At 44.3% G+C, this 24,303-nt stretch overlaps 1 protein-coding gene across 6 annotated transcripts in view; it reads left to right on the top strand.

The window, feature by feature from the left end:
- Positions 1-24,303, top strand: part of LOC126299587 (ras GTPase-activating protein raskol-like) — a 703,968-nt gene that overhangs the window by 376,146 nt on the left and 303,519 nt on the right. The window contains exon 1 of one of the 6 annotated variants that reach the window (XM_049991605.1): positions 13,012-13,188. The exons of the other annotated variants lie outside the window; for them this stretch is intronic. Within the exon in view, the coding sequence (XP_049847562.1) occupies positions 13,098-13,188 (91 nt within the window). The 5' untranslated portion in view covers positions 13,012-13,097. Of the gene's footprint in view, positions 1-13,011; positions 13,189-24,303 lie in introns of those variants that run through there. 6 annotated transcript variants of the gene reach the window in all.

The following is a 24,303-nucleotide window of genomic DNA, read 5'->3' as shown; positions in this document are numbered from 1 at the left end:
TACAGCCATATGATTCCTTATTTCATTCTTTAAGTAGTACTTCCAGTTCTCGTCGGAAACTGGAGTCTGATGCACTGTGGACAAATATTGTGGTTGGGCAGGCCACCACACCCAGCTTCGGGTATTGAGCTGTGAACGTTAGCTCCGGCCGGATGTTACTCGTTGCGCGAATTCAGCCCACAAAAAGCGATGTAGAAACGATGTTAGGAAAGTGCGAGCCCACAAACTCTGTGGTGCTGTGAACGAATATTAAAATACACACTTAACATTCCTTGCCATTGTCAGCAGAAAACGTATAACAACTTCCAAATTTTTGTCGTAGTCTTAAATTTCAGGACATCCTGTAAAAATGCAAGGATTTTTTAAGAATAATATGTAGTTGCAAAATGGGAATCGAAACCGTAACTGCTTTGGCGCTGGATCACATTTTCATCAGAAAACGCCATTGTCAACGTCGTTTTAATCAGTTTAGAAGGCAGCAAAGTTTGCACCAGCTCACTACTTCGTGTTCTAGAGACCTACACGCTCCTTGTAAACTATTTACTATTCTAAGTGACGGGTGCATAATAAATCATCGCTAGTCTCCCCATACAGAATGGATGCCTACCATGAGTATTCGCGACTTACAGCGCTATTTATATACTCGCAGCACATTGCGCCTCTGAGGTAGAATAATGAAATTTTGGGAATACATTTGTCTAGGTAACGCATTCACGTGGTTAACATTGCAAGATCACCCCGCCCCTCAATGGCTCACACTTGGCCCCACTGAAGTCACAATTGGCGATGGTTTGAGGTCAACGGAATGCACGCTACAGGCATCCGGCTCTGAGCTGCCCTTGAAGTAACAGATTTGTAGCAGTTCGCTTTGTCACTGTGGTGCCAACTGCTGCTCACATTGCTGCTGCAGGTGCAGTACGTTGCACAAGAACCCTACTCTGAATACGATCGTCTTCCCTCTCTGTAGAGAGCCTTTCCTTCTTGCGGCCATACATTCTCGTGACCACCGCTGCCAGCAATCGTGTACAGTGGCTACATTCTTGCCAAGTCTTTCTGCAATTGCGAATATGGACAACCATCATCTGTAGGATTGAATGATGACAATGAAAATTTGTACCGGACCAGGACTCGAACCCGGATTTCCCGGTCATCGCGAGCGGTCGCCATACCATTTGGCTATCCGTGCACGACTTAGGACCTTACTCATAATACTATAAGTCGTTAATCATGCGTCTGCAACCTGTACTCGTATATCCATTGTGTATATTATTGTACAGTTGAGACATTTTACTTTAAAGTCGCTTGCCCGGTGTCGGCGGATAAATACAATATTACAGTGCCTGTGCTATTTTGAATTACGATGCAAAGCTTCTTTGGACATGCATGCCTGTGTTACCAACTGTCCATCACAATGGTTGCAGACAGATGGATGTTAACAACATAGCTCCACATTCTGTCACAAGCCAGCACCAAGCATTAAGCTTTGAAATAGATGTATGTAACCTCCTATGCACCATCTGAAGATCAGCCTGAAAATGTTCGAAAACCGGTTCATGGCACAAACAACTATTTAAAAAAGTGACTGGTTGCAGTTTTCTATATTTATTTCGAATAAACAATCACGAGTTCTTCAAGATCGGTACTGGACAATCTTAACGTGTCGAACATATTTGGAGTCTCATATAGTTCCAGCTTTAAACTTCCCTATCACCACTTTAAAATCTATAGAAGTGTGGAGTCTTGTATGATATCGAGTGCTTTTTACCTCTCATAACGTACGAAGCACTTTTAGAAAAAAATGCCACGACGAACTGTAGTTACTTTTCTTTCCGAAGATAGGACATCATATTATTAGGTATAACTTGATTAAAGTAAGAGTGACTAGCAGAAATCTGTTTTCAGGGGAGGTACCATAGCAACACCCAGTCAGAGAACGTGTTTCGTCCCACCGTCTGTTCTGTTAACCGCTGTCATGTCGCTCTTCTTCTTCTTTCTATTCTTCTTCTTCATCAAGTGTCGGTTACCATAGGGAGTTGCAGGCACCGCCTGTGACTGATAAGGTGATAGTTGTTAGTTTTTGTGCTCTACATTGTTTCTTTGTATGATGTTTATTTAATGCCACAGGAATAAGCTATTACCATACTGCTAAGCAAATACAATACCAGTTGGAAAGAACGACATTCGAGTCGAACCAGACGCACATAGTGATTACTTCGAAAATAATTTAATGTCCAGCAAAATCATACAGATTTCAGAACTAAATGACCGATTTCGGCTGTTACCGGCCATTCTCAAAACTACAACACAAATAAATTTAAGAGTTAAGAGTTTATGCAATTACATCACAATTAAAATACTATAAATAAATTGATATCACAGTATAAAACCGATGTTATGGTTCAATCCTACAACTGTGAAAACCACATTCTCAATCAATATACGGGGGAGTTTTCTGTATAAAAAAGCTAATCCCCTGTTGCATTACTAAGTATTCATGTAGTATTGACATGTTTCATTAAGAATGTAAAACATCATACTTATGTTCTTTGCCACTAATGTATGTTCTTTTAAAATTTCTTTTGAAAATATGCACGTTAACGGAGTGCGTGTGAATGTATCAAGAACAGAAATGTACAGTTGTCGCTGCTGCAGACACATTGCGCACGTGGGTACCCGCAAACCGCCATCGCCCCCTTCCAAGCTCGACCGTCAGTCACTTAGTCGAGATACAGGCGGTCGTAACGTTGTAGAGACAGAAGGCCATTTACAGCATCCGCCTGGACGGGTATGCAAACCGCCGAAAACACATCTCAGCTAGCTCGCTCTTCCAGACGCCTCGTGCATGACATAATGTACGGGTTAAGTTTTCTTTCAGTGCTCTGTCTCCGAAGAAAGTGCTACACAGCGTTTCACTCAGGTGTAAATTGTTTTACATCCAGCTAAATGAACAAATGGAGGTGAAACATTACTTTCAGCGAGTTAAGTTTCATTGTGTCTCGCCGGCCGCGGTGGTCTCGCGGTTCTAGGCGCGCAGTCCGGATCCGTGCGACTGCTACGGTCGCAGGTTCGAATCCTGCCTCGGGCATGGATGTGTGTGATGTCCTTAGGTTAGTTAGGTTTAAGTAGTTCTAAGTTCTAGGGGACTTATGACCTAAGATGTTGAGTCCCATAGTGCTCAGAGCCATTGTGTCTCAATCCTACCAGTGAAAAATTGGGGCATGCTAGCAGAATGACATGTACGCAGAAAATCACGGAGTTCTTTTGTTACGACACGTCGGTTGTCCTGGGCAGGACCATCCACCCGCACGATGACGTCAGCCATACTGCTGCAACGTGCGTGTCGCCTTGCAGTGGCACGCGCTTATTTCGTGTCACAGCACCACACGCGGACGTGCCATCAAGTGTTACGACGCACGACGATAAATTTTTTTATCTCCAAACATCGTCGACAGCGAAAAAAGAAACACTGTTCTTTTCTACTTCTCCCACCTCCACATGGGCGGATAAGACCTCCACCGACATATTTCCAGATTTTTTTCAGACATGTTTACTGGGTGGTTTGATAGGTGAAACTTATCGTCTCCACTGATTAGGTATCTAGTAACTCAATATTGATATTTTAGACATGTAATGTATCTAGGATCGAAAAAATTAGTTTTTATATTAAAAATAAATAACTCAATTAGGCATTATAAAGTGTCGACTGTGATAATACGTGCAGAGTTAAAGCTATAATCGTACCTGTCATGTGTTTCTATTTTATAGTGTCATGTACCAAAGTTACAGAGAATTAGATGTGGTTTTTAAATAAACAACAGATGTGTCAGGTTGCGGCTATTGCAACAGTATCTAAAATGTTGATAAATTTCACGATTCATATACCATTCGTACATACATAGGACACACAAAGGAACACTCAAGGAAATAGAGACAATATTCGTCACGTGAAAAGCCTGTAGAAAAATTCTGAGTCCTGGTAGTGCGTATGTATTCCAAGACTGTTCCACAGACAGCAACATTTTGAAAAAATGTTTTTTTCGCCGAAATTGTATATTTTCATAGAACAGTATTTATTTAAACCACCTTTTCCAGTTATTGCAATATAGACATTTTTACACTAAAAACAAATTAGATTTGTTTTGCAGAAGTAACGTTTACGTATTTATTGATTGTGTGCTACTCTGTACGATTAAAAGCCCTCACTGTTGTTTGGATATTATGTGGCGCATATTCGTGGACTTCCCACTCGAAAAGGGCTTGTCGAAATTGGCCAATAGTGCTTTAAATAAATATTGTCCTATGCAAATATACAGTATCGATATAAATAATCTCATATCCATTAAACTTCAAATGACTTGGAACCAAACATAAAAAGAAGAAAACGAAATGATCGTGCAGGGATACATGTATGAAGTGCCCACTCCCATACACTGAACGCTAAATAGTTTACCAAGACTAAAAGTCATAAATGTTTGGGAGGAATCATTTGGTACTTCGTGTAAATTTTCTTTTATGGTCAGCTAAATGGAGAAAGGTAGCCTTTCGCAGAACCGAAACCGAAAATACCGCGTGTAGGAAGTGAAGTGGAGCAGCGCAGTGGCAACTCGGCCGTGCTCACTGAGGAACACTCTCGGAAGGAAACGAGCGTGAAATTGACTAAGGGTAACCACATAAAAAGTAAATGTTCACGGTCGGATGTGAATTTACGCCCTACTCGGTGTCGTGTTGGTTTCGTTCTGTGACCAATTGGCGTCAACGCATGTGTACAGTATAGTTTAGGTGACTTACGGCAACACCTGTCTAGGTCCTGGTGCTACGACTGTCAAAGCCGCTGAAGTTGCACTCCAATCGTCTCGAGTGCGAAAAGTCCAAACGACATAATATACAAATGTTCTCGTGATCATACTGCGTGCGTTTGGAACAATTGCTGTAAATATATGAAACGTTGTGAATGCGAACAGCCATCACGTATAAGGGAATGACGACAATGAAAATTTGTGCTGGATCGGCTTTCGAACCCGGATTTCCCTCTTACGCGAGCGGTCACCTTAACCACTTTGGCTGTCCGTGCATGTCCCACGGCCAGACCGAAATTGCCGTGTGTCGTCGTCCCTGCACTCGTAATCACATTATGTAAGGTTACTTCAATTAAAAGTCGCTGCCTGGTATCAGCGGATAAATACGGTATTGTTAAGAAGAACGCCAGTTCCGCTTCTCCTGCTTCTCTGCTGCATCAAACCAGTCTTTGGACTGAAGACCACAAAAACAGCTAGAAGAACGATGCAGTGTTCTTTCGGACGTGCGTGCATGCATGCATGCGGATGTAGATGGTAGTAACATTTAAACCAATGGATTAGCATTCTGAATGGCTGGATTCAAGTGCTCGGCTGGCCATCCAGATACAGGTTTTATATGACTTACCTAAGTCGCTTAGGGCGAACGTCGAAATGGTTCCTTTCGGAAGGCCACGGATATTTTCCTACCGTACACTAGCTCAGTCCAAGCCCGTGCTCAGTCTGTAACGATATCGTCGTCGACGAGGCGTTAAACCTCACCCTTCCTCACTTCAATTTGGTGCAGTATTTGCGTAATTTTTATTGAAAACTGGTGGTTTCTGAAAGACATACAGCAATCGACACACATTAACTTCCTCTCTGCCTAATTTTATACAGATATCGTGGAGATACATGCACTACACTCCGGTCTTTACTGTCCTCTCTTTTTAGTGGTTATTAAGTAGTACGGGATCCATTGTTTTCCGATTTAACGAATTTATTTTAACTTAACTTTGTGGCCTAATGCCTTTTCTGTTGTCACGGTCGTCAGTTGCACTAAGGACGTAAAAGTAACTTCGGCAGTGCCTTAAGGGAGTTTTACGGGTTCAAATGGCTCTGAGCACTATGGGATTTAACTTCTAAGGTTATGAGTCCCCTAGAACTCAGAACTACTTAAACCTAACTAACCTAAAGTCATCACAAACATCCATGCCCGAGGCGCGGTTCCAGACTGTAGCGCCTAGAACCGCTCGACCACCCCGGCCGGCGGAGTGTTACGGGATTATTACTTTTCACACTATACATAAATGACCTAGCAGATCACAGCGGAAATTCCGTAGGACTTTTCGCGGAGCTGTTGTAGATAGAGAAGTCGCAATGGCAGAAAATTGTAGCGAATGCAGAAAGAACTGTGGAGGATCCACGATCGGTGCAGAGAATGTCAACTTACCCTCAACGTAAACAAATGTGACGTATTGCGAATATATAGACAGAAAGATCCTTAATTTTATGATTACATGATTGCAGGAAAATCACTGGAAGCAGTTACTTCCATGAGATATCTAGGAGTATGCGCACAGAGCGATTTGAAGTGAAACTACCACATAAAATTAATCGCGAATGAGGCTGATTCCATACTGAGATTCGTTGGAAGGCCGGCTGAAGTGGCCCTGCGGTTCTAGGCGCTTCAGTCTGGAACCGCGAGACCGCTACGGCCGCAGGTTCGAATCCTGCCTCGGGCATGGATGTGTGTGATGTCCTTAGGATAGTTAGGTTTAATAGTTCTAAGTTCTAGGGGACTAATGACCTCAGAAGTTGAGTCCCATAGTGCTCAGAGCCATTTGAACCAAGGCCATGAAGGCTGACCAGCTCTCGTTCTCCCGCGAACCGTACGCGACTGGAACAGGGAAAGGGGGCCAAGTGACAGTGGTGCACGAAGCACCCTCCACCACATACCGTAAGGTGGCATGCGGAGCATAGGTGTAGATGTAGTCGTAGACGTAGATGCAGAAGCGTGGGAATTCGTGTGCCACATCTGTCTATGAATCTGTAAACTTTTTTTCTGTGTGGTTTCGCATTCTAGACGTTTGCGTATCGTATTTTCTGATGTGGGAATTCGTGAATACCCTAGCAGTTGTGCAAATGAGCGCCGGAAACGGCCTGGAAACTAGTCAGGCTCGCCGGCGCACCATACTAACCGTCGTTGTCCACCGCGCCGATTCGAGCCAGATGCAAGATCACCCGCCGCATTAACCTATACCAATACGTCCGTTTCCTTCGTATCCGATGCCATATATTTCTTTATTTTCATATGAAATCACGAACGTCCGCATAATACAGCACTCGCTTTGACGTTCAAAAGAGAGAAACGTAATTTATAAATACTATTCGCGACCGTCAATCAGCAGCTGTGAAGCACGTTTTAAGGATAAATATAATCAGTCGTCAACTAAACAAATTTTTATTAAATGAACTTAATTAATTAACTTAATTTAGTAAAAAAAATTTCAGCTGACGACTGATTATTCGTATCCTTCAATTTATAAATACTCTAATTTTTCCGAAATGATGTATCGAAATTACGAAAGTGAAATCACGTTGCGTTCCTTTATTTCAAATCTAGGATACTAGCAGCAGACATTAATATAATTATGTCTAGAGTACAGCACATAATTGTGCTGAAGTCAATCACGGATACGGGAAAAACGAAAAGCAAGAGAATCGAATGCGTTTGAGATGCAGTGTTACAGAAGGATGATGAAAACTAAATGCACTAGTGAAATAGGAAATGAGAGGGTTCTCCACAGGTTAGGGGAGGAAAGAAAATACTATCTACAATAAGGGACATGATGATCAGACTTGTAGGCGAAGACAATAACTGCAATATTTACAGAGCGTTTCATAATTCTTTATACTGGCTGTCAGGGATTTTAATGGGGACTTTGTACATAAAGTTTCGATAAAGAACTCGTGGCGGAAAAATACCGTCTGGATATGAAATAAGTTTGAATATCGGTTCACTTTCAAATCTCCCGCTACACGGTACGCACACGACTACAGACGGCACGAGACGTCAGGTAACTGAGGACTCGACTCTATTCTCAATCACACCTTCAGCGTTCCGTTTACTTGTCAGTCCGTCATTGAGGACTAAGGACGACCGAAACAACAGAAAATGGCGGAATACTGGTTTGAAGAGTATGAGGAAAGTGAAGCTAGACGTAATAGTAGAGCTGTATAACGCATATCGAGAACGTTCTCCGGATCACCTCAGCCCATCACAAAGCATTTTCGTGCGACTGTAACGGCTGCGAAAACTGACATGTAACCAAGCATGTAAGCACTCGGACGCTGTGCACAATCGGCTTTAAGAAGTATGAAGGCTTGCTAAGTAGTGCCTCTGAATTTTTTATTTGAAAATTCTCGAAGCTTTTTAAATAAAACAAACGTTATTAATCTTCTATATATGGATTCTTCGTGCGTACATATTTCTTTCTCACCGTAGTAACCCTGGCGACCAACACATTTCTCCCAACGAGATACCGGTTTGTTGATACCGTCACTGTAGAATGTTTCATTTGGTTAACGAAGCTAAAACCTCACCTCTGCTTGCACCGCTTCATCACTATCAAAGCGAAGTCTTCAAAGTTGTTCTTTAAGTTTTGGAAACAAATGAAAATCGGATGGTGCGAAGTTGGGACTGTGTAGAAGACAATGAATGGCAGTGGACCTAAGGCGGCGGATTGCTGCAGATGCAGTGATCGTGTGTGGGCTGCCAATGTCAAGCTGAAGAAGAGGCTGCTCCACGTACTCTTCACATTCGGAATTCGATTACATCACGCTGTGTCTCACACACCGACATAGCTACGTTACACACCCCCATGTGACACGCTAAAATTCGGAGCCCTCTAGCAGCAGAGGGCTGAAATATGTCGACATTAAGAATAAAGACGTAGAATGTTAATAACGTTCGCTTTATTTAAAAAATATTTAAGTTTTCAGATAAAAAAACTGCTTTTTAGCAATCCCTCGTAAAAGAGAATTCCACGACACGAGCTCGAAACATTGGCCATGCCGCTGACGTGTCCCATGCGAGCATCTTATTTCCTTGCCACCGACAGAACGTGCATGCATTAGCTCCGCGAATTTTCCGCTACGCGTCATCACTGTGTCGATATTCTTGTATTTCCACGCCTTGTTCTTTTTACGGATAGAACTCACTTCACCATGGAGTATGTTTTGAACTGTTGAAGCAGCCACATCTGGGATGACTAAAATCTTCATGCCACACATTCACGTGAACTTTAGCAACGATTCGCGTTGATCTGTAGGTTGGTATCATTTATCGTCGTCTTATTGGGCCGTTCGTTCTTCCGTACCGGCTAACAGGTCTCAGATACTCTGGATTCCTGCAAGGGGTACTGCTGGATTTATTGCAAGATTTTCCACTGTCAGTCCGGCAGGAAATGTGTTCCCAACATGATGGCGCACTCGCGCATTTAGGACGTGGCGACCGCGAACTTCTCAACTAAACATACGGCGAAGGGTGGATAGGTCGAGGTGGACCAAGTCCTCGGCTCGGCTGTGGTCGTCAGCTTTAGCTACTCGACGTTTTCTTGTGAAGGGTCACATCAAACCCGTAAGAAGAATAATGAACTAATTTACTACCGGCGTCTATGAAAGTTATAACTTAGACGGTTTCCGAATTATTTGAGATTTACAGCGTATTTGATTTACTGTATATGAGTGAAGTATTAACACTTCGCAGCTGAAATGTGCCCAGTAGGAGAGACTGAAGCATATATTTCACGCTCAGTTGACTGAATCGCTAGAAGACATCTCACCCAATAGTACTGTACACTATCTGAGCAAAAGTATCCGGAAACCTGTTAGTGGACATTAATAGGGGATGTGACCACAATTCGCCTTTATGATGGCTTGAACTCTGCTGCAGACATTTAAGGTGTCTAAATGTCTGTGGACGAATGGCAAACCATTCTTCAAATGGCTCTGAGCACTATGGGACTTAACATCTGAGGTCATCAGTCCCCCAGAACTTAGAGCCACTTAAACCTAACTAACCTAAGGACATCACACACATTCATGCCCGAGGCAGGATTCGAACTTGCGACCGTAGCAGTCGCGCGGTTCCGGACTAAAGCGCCTAGAACCGCTCGGCCACCACGGCCGGCAACCCATTCTTCCTCAAGAGCCGAAACCAGAGAAAGTCGTGATGTTGGGCGGTAGGGTCTGGAGCGAAGTCAACCTCCTAACGCATCCCAGAGGTGTTCCATTGGATTCCCGCCGGGCTCTATGCAGGTTAGTTCATTTCGGGAATATTATTGTCCACATACCATTGCTTCGTAGGTGCTGCTTGAAGACAGCGTGAATTCTCATGTTTATACAACCAATCATCGTCTCCGGAGTGTTCCTTTGCAATAAGGGGACCACGAAAAACACCCCTATACCGCCAGCTCCTCCGTACTTCATTGTTGGTAGCATATACGATGGTAGGTAACATTCTCCAGACATTCGCCAAACTCTAACCCTTTCATCGAATTGCAGGTGATTATAGTGTGATTTATTACTTGACATCACTCTTTTTCAGCCATCCACTGTGCATCGTTCATTACACCGCTTCAAGTGTTGTTTAGCATCGACTACAGAAATACGCGGTTTAGAAGGAGCTGCTCAGGCACTATACCCAATTCTTTGTATCTCGCTGCGCACAGTCATTATGCTAGTAAGACTGCTGGTAGAATTTTTGAACTCGAGAGTGATTCCTCCTCCTGATTGCACGCGAATTTTTACCACAACCCTCCTCAATGCGCGTCGACTCATGTCTGTTAGTACATGAGGTCTACCTGGGCTTTGTTTAGCTTTGGTCGTTCCTTCGCGTCTCCAGCCTACAATAATATCACGAAAAGTCGACTTGGGAAGTTTTGGAAGGGTTGCAATGTCGCTGATGGATTTGTTGGTCACCGACAACATTGAAATCTACACTGACGTAACAGAAGTGATGTGATATCTTGTATATCGTGTTGCACCTTTTTTCGCCCAGCGTAGTGCAGCACCTCGGCGTGGCATGCACTCAACAAGTCGATGGAAGTCCCGTGCGGAAATATTGAACCACGGTGCCTCTATAACCGTTCATAACTGCGAAAGTGTTGCCGGTATAGGAATTTGTGCACGAAGTGACTTCTCGATTACGTCCCATAAATGTTCGATGGGATTCATGTCGGACATCTGGGTGGCGAAATCATTTGCCCGAGCTGTCAAGAACGCTCTTCAAACCAGTCGCAAACAAATGTGGTCCAGTGACATGGTGCATTGTCATCCATAAAAATTCCATTACTGTTTGGTAACATGAAACCCACGAATGGCGGCCAACGGCTCCAAACAACCGACCACCACCGTCTCTGGTCAATTCTTGTTCAGTTGGACTAGAGGACCCGTTCCATTCCCTGTAAACACGGCCCATACTATTATGGAGTCACCACCAGATTGCACAGTGAGTCATTGAGAACTCGCTGCCTGGCGTCGTGGGGTTTGCGCCATACTCGAACCCTACCATCGGCTCTTACCAACTGTAATCGCGACTCACCTGAACAGCCAACAGTTTTTCAGTCGTCTACGGTCCGACCGACACGATCACTAGCCCAGGAGAGGCGCAGCAAGCGATATTGTACTAGCACTCGGGTCGCTCGTCTGCCGCCGTAGCCCAGTAACGCCGAATTTCACTGCATTGTCCTAACGGGTACATTCGTCGTAGGTCCGACACTGGTTTCTGCGGTTATTTGAAGCAGTGTCGCTTGACTGTTAGTGTGGTGTCACCACCGAGCGAGGTGGCGCAGTGGTTAGCACACTGGACTCGCATTCGGGAGGACGACGGTTCAATCCCGTCTCCGGCCATCCTGATTTAGGTTTTCCGTGATTTCCCTAAATCGCTTTAGGCAAATGCCGGGATAGTTCCTTTGAAAGGGCACCGCCGATTTCCTTCCCCATCCTTCCCTCACCCGAGCTTTCGGTCCGACTCTAATGACCTCGTTGTCGACGGGACGTTAAACATTAATCTCCTCCTCCTGTGGTGTCACCGCCAGACACCACACTTGCTAGGTGGTAGCCTTCAAATCGGCGGACCCGCGTGTCGCCACCATCAGTGATTGCAGAACGAGCGCCGCAACACGGCAGGTCTAGTCTAAGAGAGACTCCCTAGCACCCGCCCCAGTTGTACAGCCGACTTTGCTAGCGATGGTTCACTGTCTACATACGCTCTCATTTGGAGAGACGACAGTTTAGCGTAGCCTTGAGCTACGTCACTTGCTACGACCTAGCAAGGCGCCATATTCAGTTACTATGAATGTACTCTGAACAGATAATACTCTGAATCACGCACTGTCAAGAGCGACGTTCATCATTAATGGATTAAAGTTAAGTATGAGACTAATTACGTCCACTTTCTGAATTCTCATTCCTTGTCATGTTCCAGACCTCACGTCAGTATAGTTCTTCCCTACACACGCCAGCCTGCGTGAGCTAAAACGCGTGCATTTCGGCCTTCACTCGTAACACGGTGTTGGCTGTTCTGCTAACACCAAAGTTAGGACTGAAAACTCTACGCACAGGCTGTTGCTCTCGGTCGCTAAGTGAATACCGTAGTTGGCTGTGTTGCCCGTGGTGAGAGGTAATGCCCGAAATGTAGTATTCTCGACACACTCTTGATGCTGTGGATCTAAGAATATTGAATTCTTTAGAGATTTCCGAAATTGGACGTTCCGTACATGTAGCTCCAACTACCATTCCGCTTTCAAAGTCTATTAATTCCCGTCTTGCGGCCATAATCACTTCGGAAACCTTTTCACGCGAATCGCGGGGTAGAAATGACAGCTCCTCCAACGAACTGCCCTTCTATATCTCGTGTACACGATGCTACCGTCATCTGTCCGAGTGTCCGGATCAGTATTTAACGACTTTTGTCACCTCAGTGTACGTATGTTGCGTGAACATGAATGTCCCCGAAACACTCCCTCGGGATACGTTCACCGGTGGACACGACGTCTGGCAGCGAAATACTGTACGAGTGTGTGCTGTAACGAGGTGGGACTCGACGCATGCTGTCATCCAGAAGAGGCGGTTTCGGGAACCGTGTGGGAGCAGGTCGACTAGGCAGTTCGACTCGGCACGGGGTCATCGAGGCGTCGATAAATGGTGTGGTCGGGTGGACGGTGCGGCCAGACTGCGCGCCGTAACGGAGCCGGCAGTAACGAAGGCCGGGCTGGTGGGGGACGCTGCGCGGCGCGGCGCGGCCGGCTCAGTCGCGCCATGACGCTGGAGGCGGCCTGTGGCTCCGCGCGCCGCCGCCCGCGCGGCCTGCACTCCTGCCTGCGCGGCGCCGACTCGCACGCCTCTGCCGGTGAGCTGCGCCCACACCCTCGCTCTAACACTGCGCTTACCATCTCGCCGACCGCACCAACTGTAAACGCGGTCGTGAAATTAAGGGCAAAACAATTAACTCTGACCTCGAATTTACGATAAGTACTATCCTTAATCCACCGGGTACTTTCCGTCTTCGTTAGTGGAAAAAAACTGGACAAGTCTGCATTTGGCGCTTAATGAAGTGTAACCTTTGCTGCGACATCCAAATGTCTGCTCCCAGCTTAATTTATATAAAGGTTTATTCCTCAGCCAGTAACAATGCTTACGGATTATTAATTTTATGAAATCTGTTGTTAATTCGGTTCGTCCCCTGACCCTCATATGAGGAATCTTGGAATTAAAACCACGCAAGTGCTATTTAATAAGACTGTCACTAACGAAATTATCACTTTTTCCGTATTTTTCGGCGATGTGTTTGGTAATGAAACTACGTGTATTATCTCTGACTGCCACGCGACCGTCACAGCAGTCACAGGACATTCCCACGTGCAATAAATCACCAGCAAAATATCGCCGAAAAATATTTACCTATCGACGCGTCTTTGTGGTAAAAAATATAACTCAAATATTTTTCATTTCTGTGAAAGAAGGCATACGATGTGAATCTCACGAAGACCATCGCAGCTGAGCATCGGACTGGCGTCGATACAGTTAACAGCAGTCTTTGTAAGCAAACTGAATTCTCTCCAGGACTCGATTATGCAAGATAGTGCTATGTTGCCACGGTAAGGCGAAGACAAAAGCTTGCTGTGATTTCCCCGAGTCGGATATGCTCAGTCATCGGGAAATTGCCGTGCCACATTAACTGTGGGATGGGGAAATGGCTCTCTTCCAACTGTTTCCCAACATTCTGAAAATGTAGTGCGGAAAAACAGGTAAATCCCTTTCATAGATCAAATGCGTTCGTTTTTCCTTCAAGTTTTCGTGAGTTACTCTCAAAAACTGCCATTGTCCTGTCTCGGAATAAGTAGCTGACAACGAACTGTTGATTACTACTTTGCCTTTTAAAAGTTATCGCGTGTTTTAATATTGTTGTGATACAAAGTGCGTAAGTTACTCTGAGCGTCGGTGTCGCTTTCGGACTTGTCCCTAGCGTGAAAGTAGCACCGTTTTCTCGTCTGATCGTATGGGCCTCTCTTCTTACACCCTTTACGTAGGATTTCATGCTGGGGCGATATTTAGGTCGTTGAGGGCAAAGCTATAGAAGTTTGGAGCGTACATTCGTGAAGTATCAGCTGCTAGGGTTTCGTGTCTGTGCTGAGAGCAGCAGAGGTCTGGGCGCCGACCGCCGGATTTCAACGAACGCCGCTGTACATCGTGCCATCCTAAAAAGCGTGCGTGTGCGCACGTGCGGCCAGATCTCGGCGTGTCTCGCTTCAGATGCATTGATTAGGAGCCAGCTTTGCTTCTGATTTTTATGGAGCCGCCGATCCCGATCATCGATCCGGTTCAACTGTCAGTAGCGTTGCGATGAGAACAGAAAACTGTTTCTCGTAAACATTTAAGCATCCTACAGTCGTTTTGCACACACTAAGGAATCGAACTTACTGCACACAAATTGAGCCGGGGACAAATCAGAGGGACAGAAAATCCTACGAAAGACTAATTTTGTGTCAAGCAGTCCTTATGTTCCATCAGGTCGCTTGAGAATTTGCAGCCTTGTTTCAGTCGTATCATTGAGCTTAGTTAAACGTAAAGCCTTCGCGTGTCCTATTTGTTTTGTATTTTTTTGATGTATCACGTGTCGTACATGACCAATGATGACAAATGAAGCACTGACTCATTAAAGGCAAACTATAGGCATTTTACAGGTAACGTTCCACGTTTCTACACTGGACCCAATTAAACTCCTTATATAACACCACGAGAGCTATTTAACTCTCCTACTGAAATTCGAAAACTGCGTTGAAACTTTTGAACAGAGGGCAGTATTAGTGCAAAGAACGCATACTTCGCGTCGACTGAAGTGTTTTGTGTAAGCCCCATGAAAGTGACTGTAGGTATGTTAAACTAGCTGATATACAACTGAATCCATTCTCCCTATCCAGTGCCTCCGTTGGAATGTTTTAGAGCAACCAGACGTGACGAAAAATAAATGAATAAGAGTTCAGTGTTCGATAGACCTCGAGGTCATCATAGACGACGAGAAAGACCGAAAAATCGGTCAGATCAATAAATCACGCGAAACATAATCCGGACGGCCGGACGCGAACTCGATTTCTGCCCACTCCTTCACCCCAACCTGTCTCTCTACCTCACCACCTGGCGCCCTTCGCCAGGAATACAAGATCAGTGCGTTGGCTACTGTAACATATTGCCTGGTAGCCGGTAAAAGAGAGCATTATGTGATTGCCTATTGTAATCACAAACAGAGTCCGAGTGGCCTGAGTGAGTCGCTGAAACGAATACAAAAAGCTACTCGTCACTCTTAAAAGTATATAATTCAGAACTTACGAGTTAGAAAATACGGGCTGACTATCTGCAGAGTCTATAGAGGGAGTTTATTGTGGTTTCTATAGCTTTTGCTATATACAGTTTGTTAAAAGTGATCGTGGTCGGGTTAATCAGTCGAAAAATTAATTTGACAACACACTAAAACATAAACGTACATCTAGCACTTGATTTGTGACGGTACCACCGGTATGCTGTCCTAGTACCTTTGATGGAAAAAAAATAACCTCAGATTTTGAGATGTAATGTGATAGAACGTTTGCTGTGACTGAAAAAATGTGAAATAAACGTAGAAGGTGTTAAAATAACGTTTTAAGAAATCTAAGTTTCAAAAACACTCCCTGGAAGATCACAGTATCGGAAACTCTCCTTTTTTTTACAAATCAAGCACTGCATACAGCATATATGAACAAAAGAAAAATACAGTTAATAATACGCCCAGTGACTTGCAGCGCCGATAATTGCTTAGCATCTCCGAGGCATACTTGAAATAAAGTTTTCCGCGTACTCGTGTGGGAGAGACCTCCAAATGCGTCGAATTTGCGTTGACAGCTGTTTGAAAGTGAAGATTTTTTATCCTTGCAACTTTTTTGATGTAAGATCATACATTTTCAATGTGAGTAGCGTGAGGCGACTGTGAGGACGAGTCCAGTATCTTCACACCTTTCTCCAGTCGCTGCAAAGCCTGCTGGGGTGCTTCGGATCATTGTTCTCCTGCAGTATCCAATCTTCATTTTTGTCGATGAATCTACGTTTGGCAGTTGGCATCAAGCATCGTTGATAAATCTGTGATGCCTTCTTTGCATTTAAATTGTCGGTAAACACGTGCAAATCTCAATCGAGTATTCACAGTAAACAACTGGTTTATGGCCATTGCATTAAGAGCAAAGGTTCCCCCTAGTGGGCTGTGAAAGAACTAAGGCGATATCTTTTAACAAGTGTGTGTAATGCCGACCACGCTGTTACTTAACAGACTGTAGTTACAATATGTTAGCTTATTTGACTCGTGAATTGATTCGCGATGATTGCAAATTGTTGTTTGACAACCATAAATCTTCATACAATATGTACATTAGATTTCCTAGTAATCACTCGTACGGTACCAGTATACTTGCTAACTGCGTAGCAGACATGTTAAGACTCAGAAAGCTGGCCGTACAAGTGCACGGTGCTGTCGTCAGACGGGAGCGTTGTTACTTCATTGAGAGCAACGACCCAAAGCCTCGTAAGACGCCAGAAAATTGCAGCATTCTTAATAGTACGTGCACAGGCAAAGGGGCACAAGTTGTCGGATTCACTGTTAATTCCATTACTTCTCATCATCTTACGCAATGTGAAAGCGTTATCGGCCGATTCACAACACTTTGCCAGGCGCGTCTGTAAAATTTACCGTAACTGTCTCGCCAGATTAATGTGCTGTGTGTTGTACGAATGGCATAACGATGCTGTGTCGGCGAAGTGTAAAGCGCTCCCGCCCAGCTATTGTAATGCGTTTCTGAAGCTAAACGATTTTCACAGTAGATGATTCGGTTGCTCCTGAATGAGCCATGATCTAGGACACAGCAGAGCCTCTGCAGCTGTAGCAGTACTCTATAGCGTTTATGGAGCCGAGTAATTCAGCTCTATCTGCTTTGGTGAGACGTACTTTCCATAGATTCACAAATCTACTACTTGTTAAATGCTTCCTCCTTACCGGCCGTAATTATCGCGTCTCTACTCCACGCAAATTGCCGCGCCCTAGCCAATCATCTTACCTATCTTAAGATAGGTTTTCGTGGTTTCGCTAAAATGCTTCTGGTGAAGGCTTCTTTCAAAGAGGTGCGAGCGATTTCCTTCCCCACCCTCTTTCAAATGAGTTAGTACTGCGTCCCTTGTTACTTAAATGTTGACGGTTAACGCAGTGCTAGTAAAACTACAGCTACCACGATTATTCCATTCACATAAAGAAGGTAAAAGCAAGTCTCTCTACTCAGTGAATATTTGTGGAGACCACATCTTGCTCATGCAAGGTCTGGGTGAACTCACTTAGTTGTTCCTTACTCCGAGCTGTGTGTATGTTGCGTAACTGAAGGGTGAATATCATTCTGCTGATAGCTTATTGAATCATGTGTTCTTACACTGCAAAGGCGATTAGCACCGAATCCATTAAATAGTCATTTAGTCGATTGATCAGAAATTGTGCTTTACCAACTCCTCTCTACTTTTCGCCAGGTGGACGGTTTCTAACAATTAAATCGATTTCAACCATCCAGTTTCGAATTAGATACCTTGACATATAATCCTTTAGCGACAAAGCGATCTTGAGTATGGAGTCATATTATATTCATGTCGTTATCATAGATTAAAACACAACATAAGGATCTTCAGCACCATCGAATGATTGTAGCTTTTATAAATAATTCTTGCTGTCCAACATTGGGACCAAGTTTGCTCTTAAGGTAAGCATGCATAAAGCTGTTCATAGCAAAACCTGTCATGTAAATCTGGAGACACATGTAGATCGCACAAGCGAGCTGCAGCTTTTGCCGAAAATCTGCGGAAAATATCCCGAATACTACATTTAGTGTTGCCAACTGCTTGCCGCAACCAGCTACAAGATTAACGAGCGTTACTCAAGCTGTTCGCATTGAAAATTAAAGTGTTTGTTAGTTAATCTTGTTTTGAAACGTGAGGATGGCAAAGGGACACGCGTCACCTACCTTAAACGTAAGACGAAAGTGTTAGGTATGAAGCCCCCTGGCACCTACAACCAGTTTTTATTACTAATGCTGCCACTGTATCCGAGGGGCAAATTTTCCTTCCGCGATTGGTTGTTAGCCTTCCCTGCTCGCGAGTTCATCTTCCTTTTCGTTTGGCTGTTTCAGCTTTTCTTTGGAGTTGTATTATAAGCGCTGATCTCGATTCGTCCAGTGTTTGAAGGTTTTCTATAACATCTGATGATCCATCGCATCAGTCGCCCAGTTTTTCATTTAGGATTATATCGTGTACTAAAATATCTGTTGATCGCTACACGAGGCTTAGTTGCAGTGTATCTTTTAGATCAGCGGTAATTTTACGCCTTTGTGAGCCGCAAAATCAATATTTATTAATATTTTTATCCAAACGGTTCACAAAATATACTATTTCTTTTAATTTGATACTTGCCTGAAATCTACTTTTTGCTACGAATTTTTAGTACGATGACCATTACAATGCAAATATGCCTAGTCTTAGCTCTGAACGAAGATAAATAGCTAAAATGACACGTTTAACAGTGGCTTAGTTCGTGAATGATCTGCTTACTGAGCGACATGGCTCAATGAAAGCTGGGCGACCAAGCTTGACCATTCTCATTTGGGTTTCCAGCTGTTTCCTCTCACTCGTCTCATGCGAATGCCGCGATGGTTTGTATTTCTACCTCGTCTTTGTCCGTTACGAATTTGTGGCTCGTCACTAATTGTTCCGATGTTTACGGAACATTATCCTGTAGCCTACCTTTTGGAGATTTACCGACTGCAGCATTATTTCTTATACTTGGCCACACTTTGTTCACGTACTAAGAGAAGAGCAATTACTCTTTAACTCTCAAATGAAAACAAATGTTATTTAAATTGTTGCCACTGAACGAATATTGTCTGGGACTCTGTACCGGTTCTCACAGAGACATTTATGATGGTAAGTATGAACTGTCCCTCGTTCAGGCAACGACTAAATCGTTGTCCTGTCGTTGTGTGTCGTATCACAAATAGCGAATTGGCTCTCGTCACAGAGACAACTAGTGAAATACAAATTTTTGTAGCAGTGCGGAAGCCGACGCAGTCAATTGACTGCTACGTAATGACTGGTTCCCGGCCGCAGCTTTAGCTGTCATTTAATCCCAAATCGCGTGGACAGCGGCCGTGTGTCATCACTGAAAGAGTGAGTTGTCATTCAGAGCGCGGCTCTGTACACCGCCCTTTCCAAGGACCGATCGCGTCGGAACGTAGCGCTTTCGTTAGCTCGTGTTCAGCAGCTGCTACTCTGTTATAAAGAGGTTTTCCAAAGACCTGTAACAGTCACACTTTGCTGTTAACTTGCTTGAATTATTTAATAGTGCGACGTACCTCGAGGTACAATATCATGCAAAGCGGCTGTAAAAAACAGTTGGCAGTATTGGTATGTGCTGTGACGTGCTCTGTTCATTTGAAGTGGCTCTCTGTAACATCTGTTCATAAATCAACAAAGACAGCCATTATAGATAGGCAGAGCGACTCACATGCCAAGAGACAATACAACTACTTTAAGACCTATGCTAAATGTTTTTGTACTACCAGTTTTATTGATGATGATATTATACCTCAAAAAATATTGTAATGTTAAATAATTTAATTAGTTTACCAAAACCTGGAAAACCTGTTCGTAAATTTTGACAAATTTTCACGGTATAACAACAGCTAGTACAGCTTTAAACTGTTCGCTACTCTTCTTATGATTATAGATATCACGCTGTCTAGTTACTCACACCAATAATTGTCTAGTGTAGTCGTTTCTAGCTAGAAATATCAACTATATTTACTGTACTATAAACAGAAAGTAGCATGCTGAAGGATATCAGCGACATTGTGATGTGACTACACTATGCAAGGAGAGATACAGGGTGACATTTATTGAACTATATGAAACGTAAATTAGTTACGGCGTGCACACACTTTATTCAACAGCTAAACGTCCCTACAGATATTTGGATTTAGGTTATGACATGTTCGATATGCCTGCCATCATTGGCGTTGATGTGGCGCAGACGAATAGCAAAATTCTGCATAACCCGCTGAAGTGGCGGAACATAGATGCAGTCGATGACCTCCTGAATTGCTGTTTTCAGCTGAGCAATGGTTTTGTGGTTATTGCTGAACACACTTCTTTAATATAGCCCCACAAAGAGGAATTGAATGTGTTCAGATACGGAAAATATGACTGCTAATTGAGGCCCATGCCAGTGGCCTCTCGGTACCCCAGAGCCGGAATGCGGTCTCCAAACTGCTCCTCCAGGACGTCAATCACTCTCCTGCTTCGACGGGGTCGAGCTCCGTCTTGCATGAACCACATCTTGTCGAAATCAAGGCCACTATGGATAATGGGAATGAAATCATCTTCCAAAGCATTCACGTACGGTTTGGTAGTCACCGTGCTATCGAGGAATATCGCACCGATTATTCCGTGACTGGACATTACACATCACAGCGTATACCATGTGAAATATTACGATTTTCAGCGAAATACGTTGCGGTGCTTTATTCGATAACCCTGTCTGACACGATATGCAAGGAATGAACAGAAATATGGAAACACCAACAACGCGACACATTAGCATGCCTAATACGGTCAGGAAAACCACTGGCATTGAAAGCAGCTTCCAGTCGTCCCGTAGCGAGCAAAAGGTCCTGTATGGTTTTCGATGGAATCTTGTACCATTCTTTCTGCAGAATAGTGGTAAGTTCAGGTAATAATAATGGAGGTGGCTAACGATCAAGCACCATTCTCTCCAAAGAAGACCACAGAGACTCAATAACATTGAGATCTGGTGACTGTGGTGGCCAGGGTAAACGCGACAGTTCACCTCGTGCTCACAAAACCTGTCCTGGACAATGCGAGCTGGAGCGTTGGAACACATCAGCGCCATTTGGGAATAAATATTGTACCATGGAATGGACCTCATCAGCCAAAATGATCGCATAATCCTTGTAGAGTAACCATGGGACCTGTAGAATACCACGAGGTTGCTGCCCAAACCATCACTGAACGCCGACCATATTTCACTCTTGGCAGCAAGCAGTTTACGTGATAGGCTTGGGACAGCGCACGCCAGACAAACTCGGGTAGACGTTGGGACAGTGTGAAATGACTTTCTTACTGCATCAGCACCACGCTTTCCTGTGACGAGCATTTGCGTCACTGACGAGTGGTTTTGGAACTCCAGGTCGCCCTGCGTATGGAGATCCCTTGGTGCCGTTTTGGTGCTAACAGGATTCGCGAGTGCGACGTTCCTGTAGTGACTTTCGCAGCTGTCGTTCTCTTAGTTTTCGTCACAGTTCTCGTCAGTGACGGTCTGTCACGATCACTCGACACACACTTTCGTCCGCACTGTGTCGTAGCGAATGATTTTTCAGGGCATGCGATGCAAATCGTCGATGTACTGCCACTAGAAACACGAAACACTTTGGCTACCGTATTTACGGAAGCGCCCAACATACGAGCACCAACAATTCTCCCACGTTCGAATTCACTTAACTCCGACGTAATGCACTTGCGGTTGTACAGAACATTGATCTGACCTCGACTGACACCTGTAACGTACTGAGGACATTGCACTGGTGCGTTTCGTGGTCAAATAACAACAGCGCCACCTGCAATCGTGGCTAGCAGCTGCGTTTCCGGTGAAGCACGCGTGTCTCTCTGTGTTTCCATATTTCTGTCCAGCCTGTGTAGAACTTCCCATTATACTGCTTTCACTCGGAAGGAAACTCTAGGGTACAGGTGTTAATGAATTCCTGTAAGTTCCGTCAGGTTGAGAGTTAAGAAGGTACGAATTTTGTGATTAAACGTCCGGTCGACGTGGATTTCATTTCATACTTTGGGTTATCTCAACTGGGCAAGGATGAGGAAAGGGATGAGCTGCGACCTAGTGGAACGCACCAACTAGCAGTATGCCTGAACGTGTTCTAGAGATTACATGGCGGTTAGTCAGAATAAACGGACAGCATTTGTGGCTTCCTCCTGCATTTGAATTTGAGGCTGTACTGAGACCTTGGCTTTGTTCTAAAAGTAAGGGAAAGAAGCCCAGTCCGTCATTCTCTCTCTCTCTCTCTCTCTCTCTCTCTCTCTCTCTCTCTCTCTCTCTCTCTCTCTCTCACTCACTCACTCACACTCTATCTCTCTCTTTATTTGAGCAGCAGAAATGATGAATATTCCGACAAATTTATTCCATCATGGAAAAAATGTAAAGAAAGTATAGATTTTGCGAAGTGCGCATTTCAGTTCTATTATATGTAGATAGTTTCTGTGCTTCGTCGATTTTCCGTTCGAGACTGTAATTGTACTTGCGAAATTCGCTGTAAGGGTGGTTCATCGTGGGGTCGCAGATACAGAGAATGTCGTTAAGAGACACGGCATCGTAAGAATGTGCATAGAAGTGCGTGAGTGGGCACGTAGGCAGCAGGAAACAAATGGAGAGACCGGACGCCGGCTCGCATCCGCTGCCTCCCAGACAGCGCGGCGACCTCCGCGCCGCCAGCTATCTTGTGCTGTTTTTCCAGTCGCAGTAACAGCTCAGTTATCAGCGTTGTTAACGAGTTAAAGCTACGAACCGTAAGGTGTCCATCTTCGTCCTACTCATCCTTTCCAAGCAACTGCATGTTAACAACAAACCCAAACAGAAATTGTTTTGCAATTCTCATCTTTTAACTGAGAATACTGTGTTTTAGAGGCACTCTGTTACAAATTTTCTGGAATTATTTTAGACTGCAACTAAAACGTTTTGTTGAAACTGTTCCGTGGTTCCTTTCTTTCGTGTTCATATTCATATGCGTACGTATACAGGGTGTTTCAAAAAGGTACGACCAAACTTTCAGGAAACATTCCTCACACACAAATAAACAAAAGATGTTATGTGGACATGTGTCCGGAAACGCTTAATTTCCATGTTAGAGGTCATTTTAGTTTCGTCTGCATAACCCGCTGAAGTGGTGGAACATAGATGCAGTCGATGACCTCCTGAATTGCTGTTTTCAGCTCAGCAATGGTTTTGGGGTTATTGCTGAACACACTTTCTTTAATATAGCCCCACAAAGAGGAACTGAATGTGTTCAGATACGGAAAATATGACGGCTAATTGAGGCCCATGCCAGTGGCCTCTCGGTACCCCAGAGCCGGAATGCGGTCTCCAAAGTGCTCCTCCAGGACGTCAATCACTCTCCTGCTTCGACGGGGTCAAGCTCCGTCTTGCATGAACAACATCTTGTCGAAATCAAGGCCACTATGGATAATGGGAATGAAATCATCTTCCAAAGCATTCACGTACGGTTCGGTAGTCAATGGAGCATGTTATAATGATTTCATACGATATATTCTACCTGTGCTGCTAGAACATGTGTCTTTACAAGTACGACACAACATGTGGTTCATGCACGATGGAGCTCCTGCACATTTCAGTCGAAGTGTTCGTACGCTTCTCAACAACAGATTCGGTGACCGATGGATTGGTAGAGGCGGACCAATTCCATGGCCTCCACGCTCTCCTGACCTCAACCCTCGTGACTTTCATTTATCGGGGCATTTGAAAGCTCTTGTCTACGCAACCCCGGTACCAAATGTAGAGACTCTTTGTGCTCGTATTGTGGACGGCTGTGATACAATACGCCATTCTCCAGGGCTGCATCAGCGCATCAGGGATTCCATGCGACGGAGAGTGGATGCATGTATCCTCGCTAACGGAGGACATTTTGAACATTTCCTGTAACAAAGTATTTGAAGTCACGCTGGTACGTTCTGTTGCTGTCTGTTTCCATTTAATGATTAATGTGATTTGAAGAGAAGTACTAAATGAGCTCTAACATGGAAAGTAAGCGTTTCCGGACACATGTCCACATAACGTATTTTCTTTCTTTGTGTGTGAAGAATGTTTCCT

This window comes from Schistocerca gregaria, chromosome X (genome assembly GCF_023897955.1).
Source record: "Schistocerca gregaria isolate iqSchGreg1 chromosome X, iqSchGreg1.2, whole genome shotgun sequence".
Classification (NCBI taxonomy): domain Eukaryota; kingdom Metazoa; phylum Arthropoda; class Insecta; order Orthoptera; family Acrididae; genus Schistocerca; species Schistocerca gregaria.
Note: the sequence above shows the minus strand (reverse complement) of the source record. Positions and strands in the feature narration are given on the sequence as shown.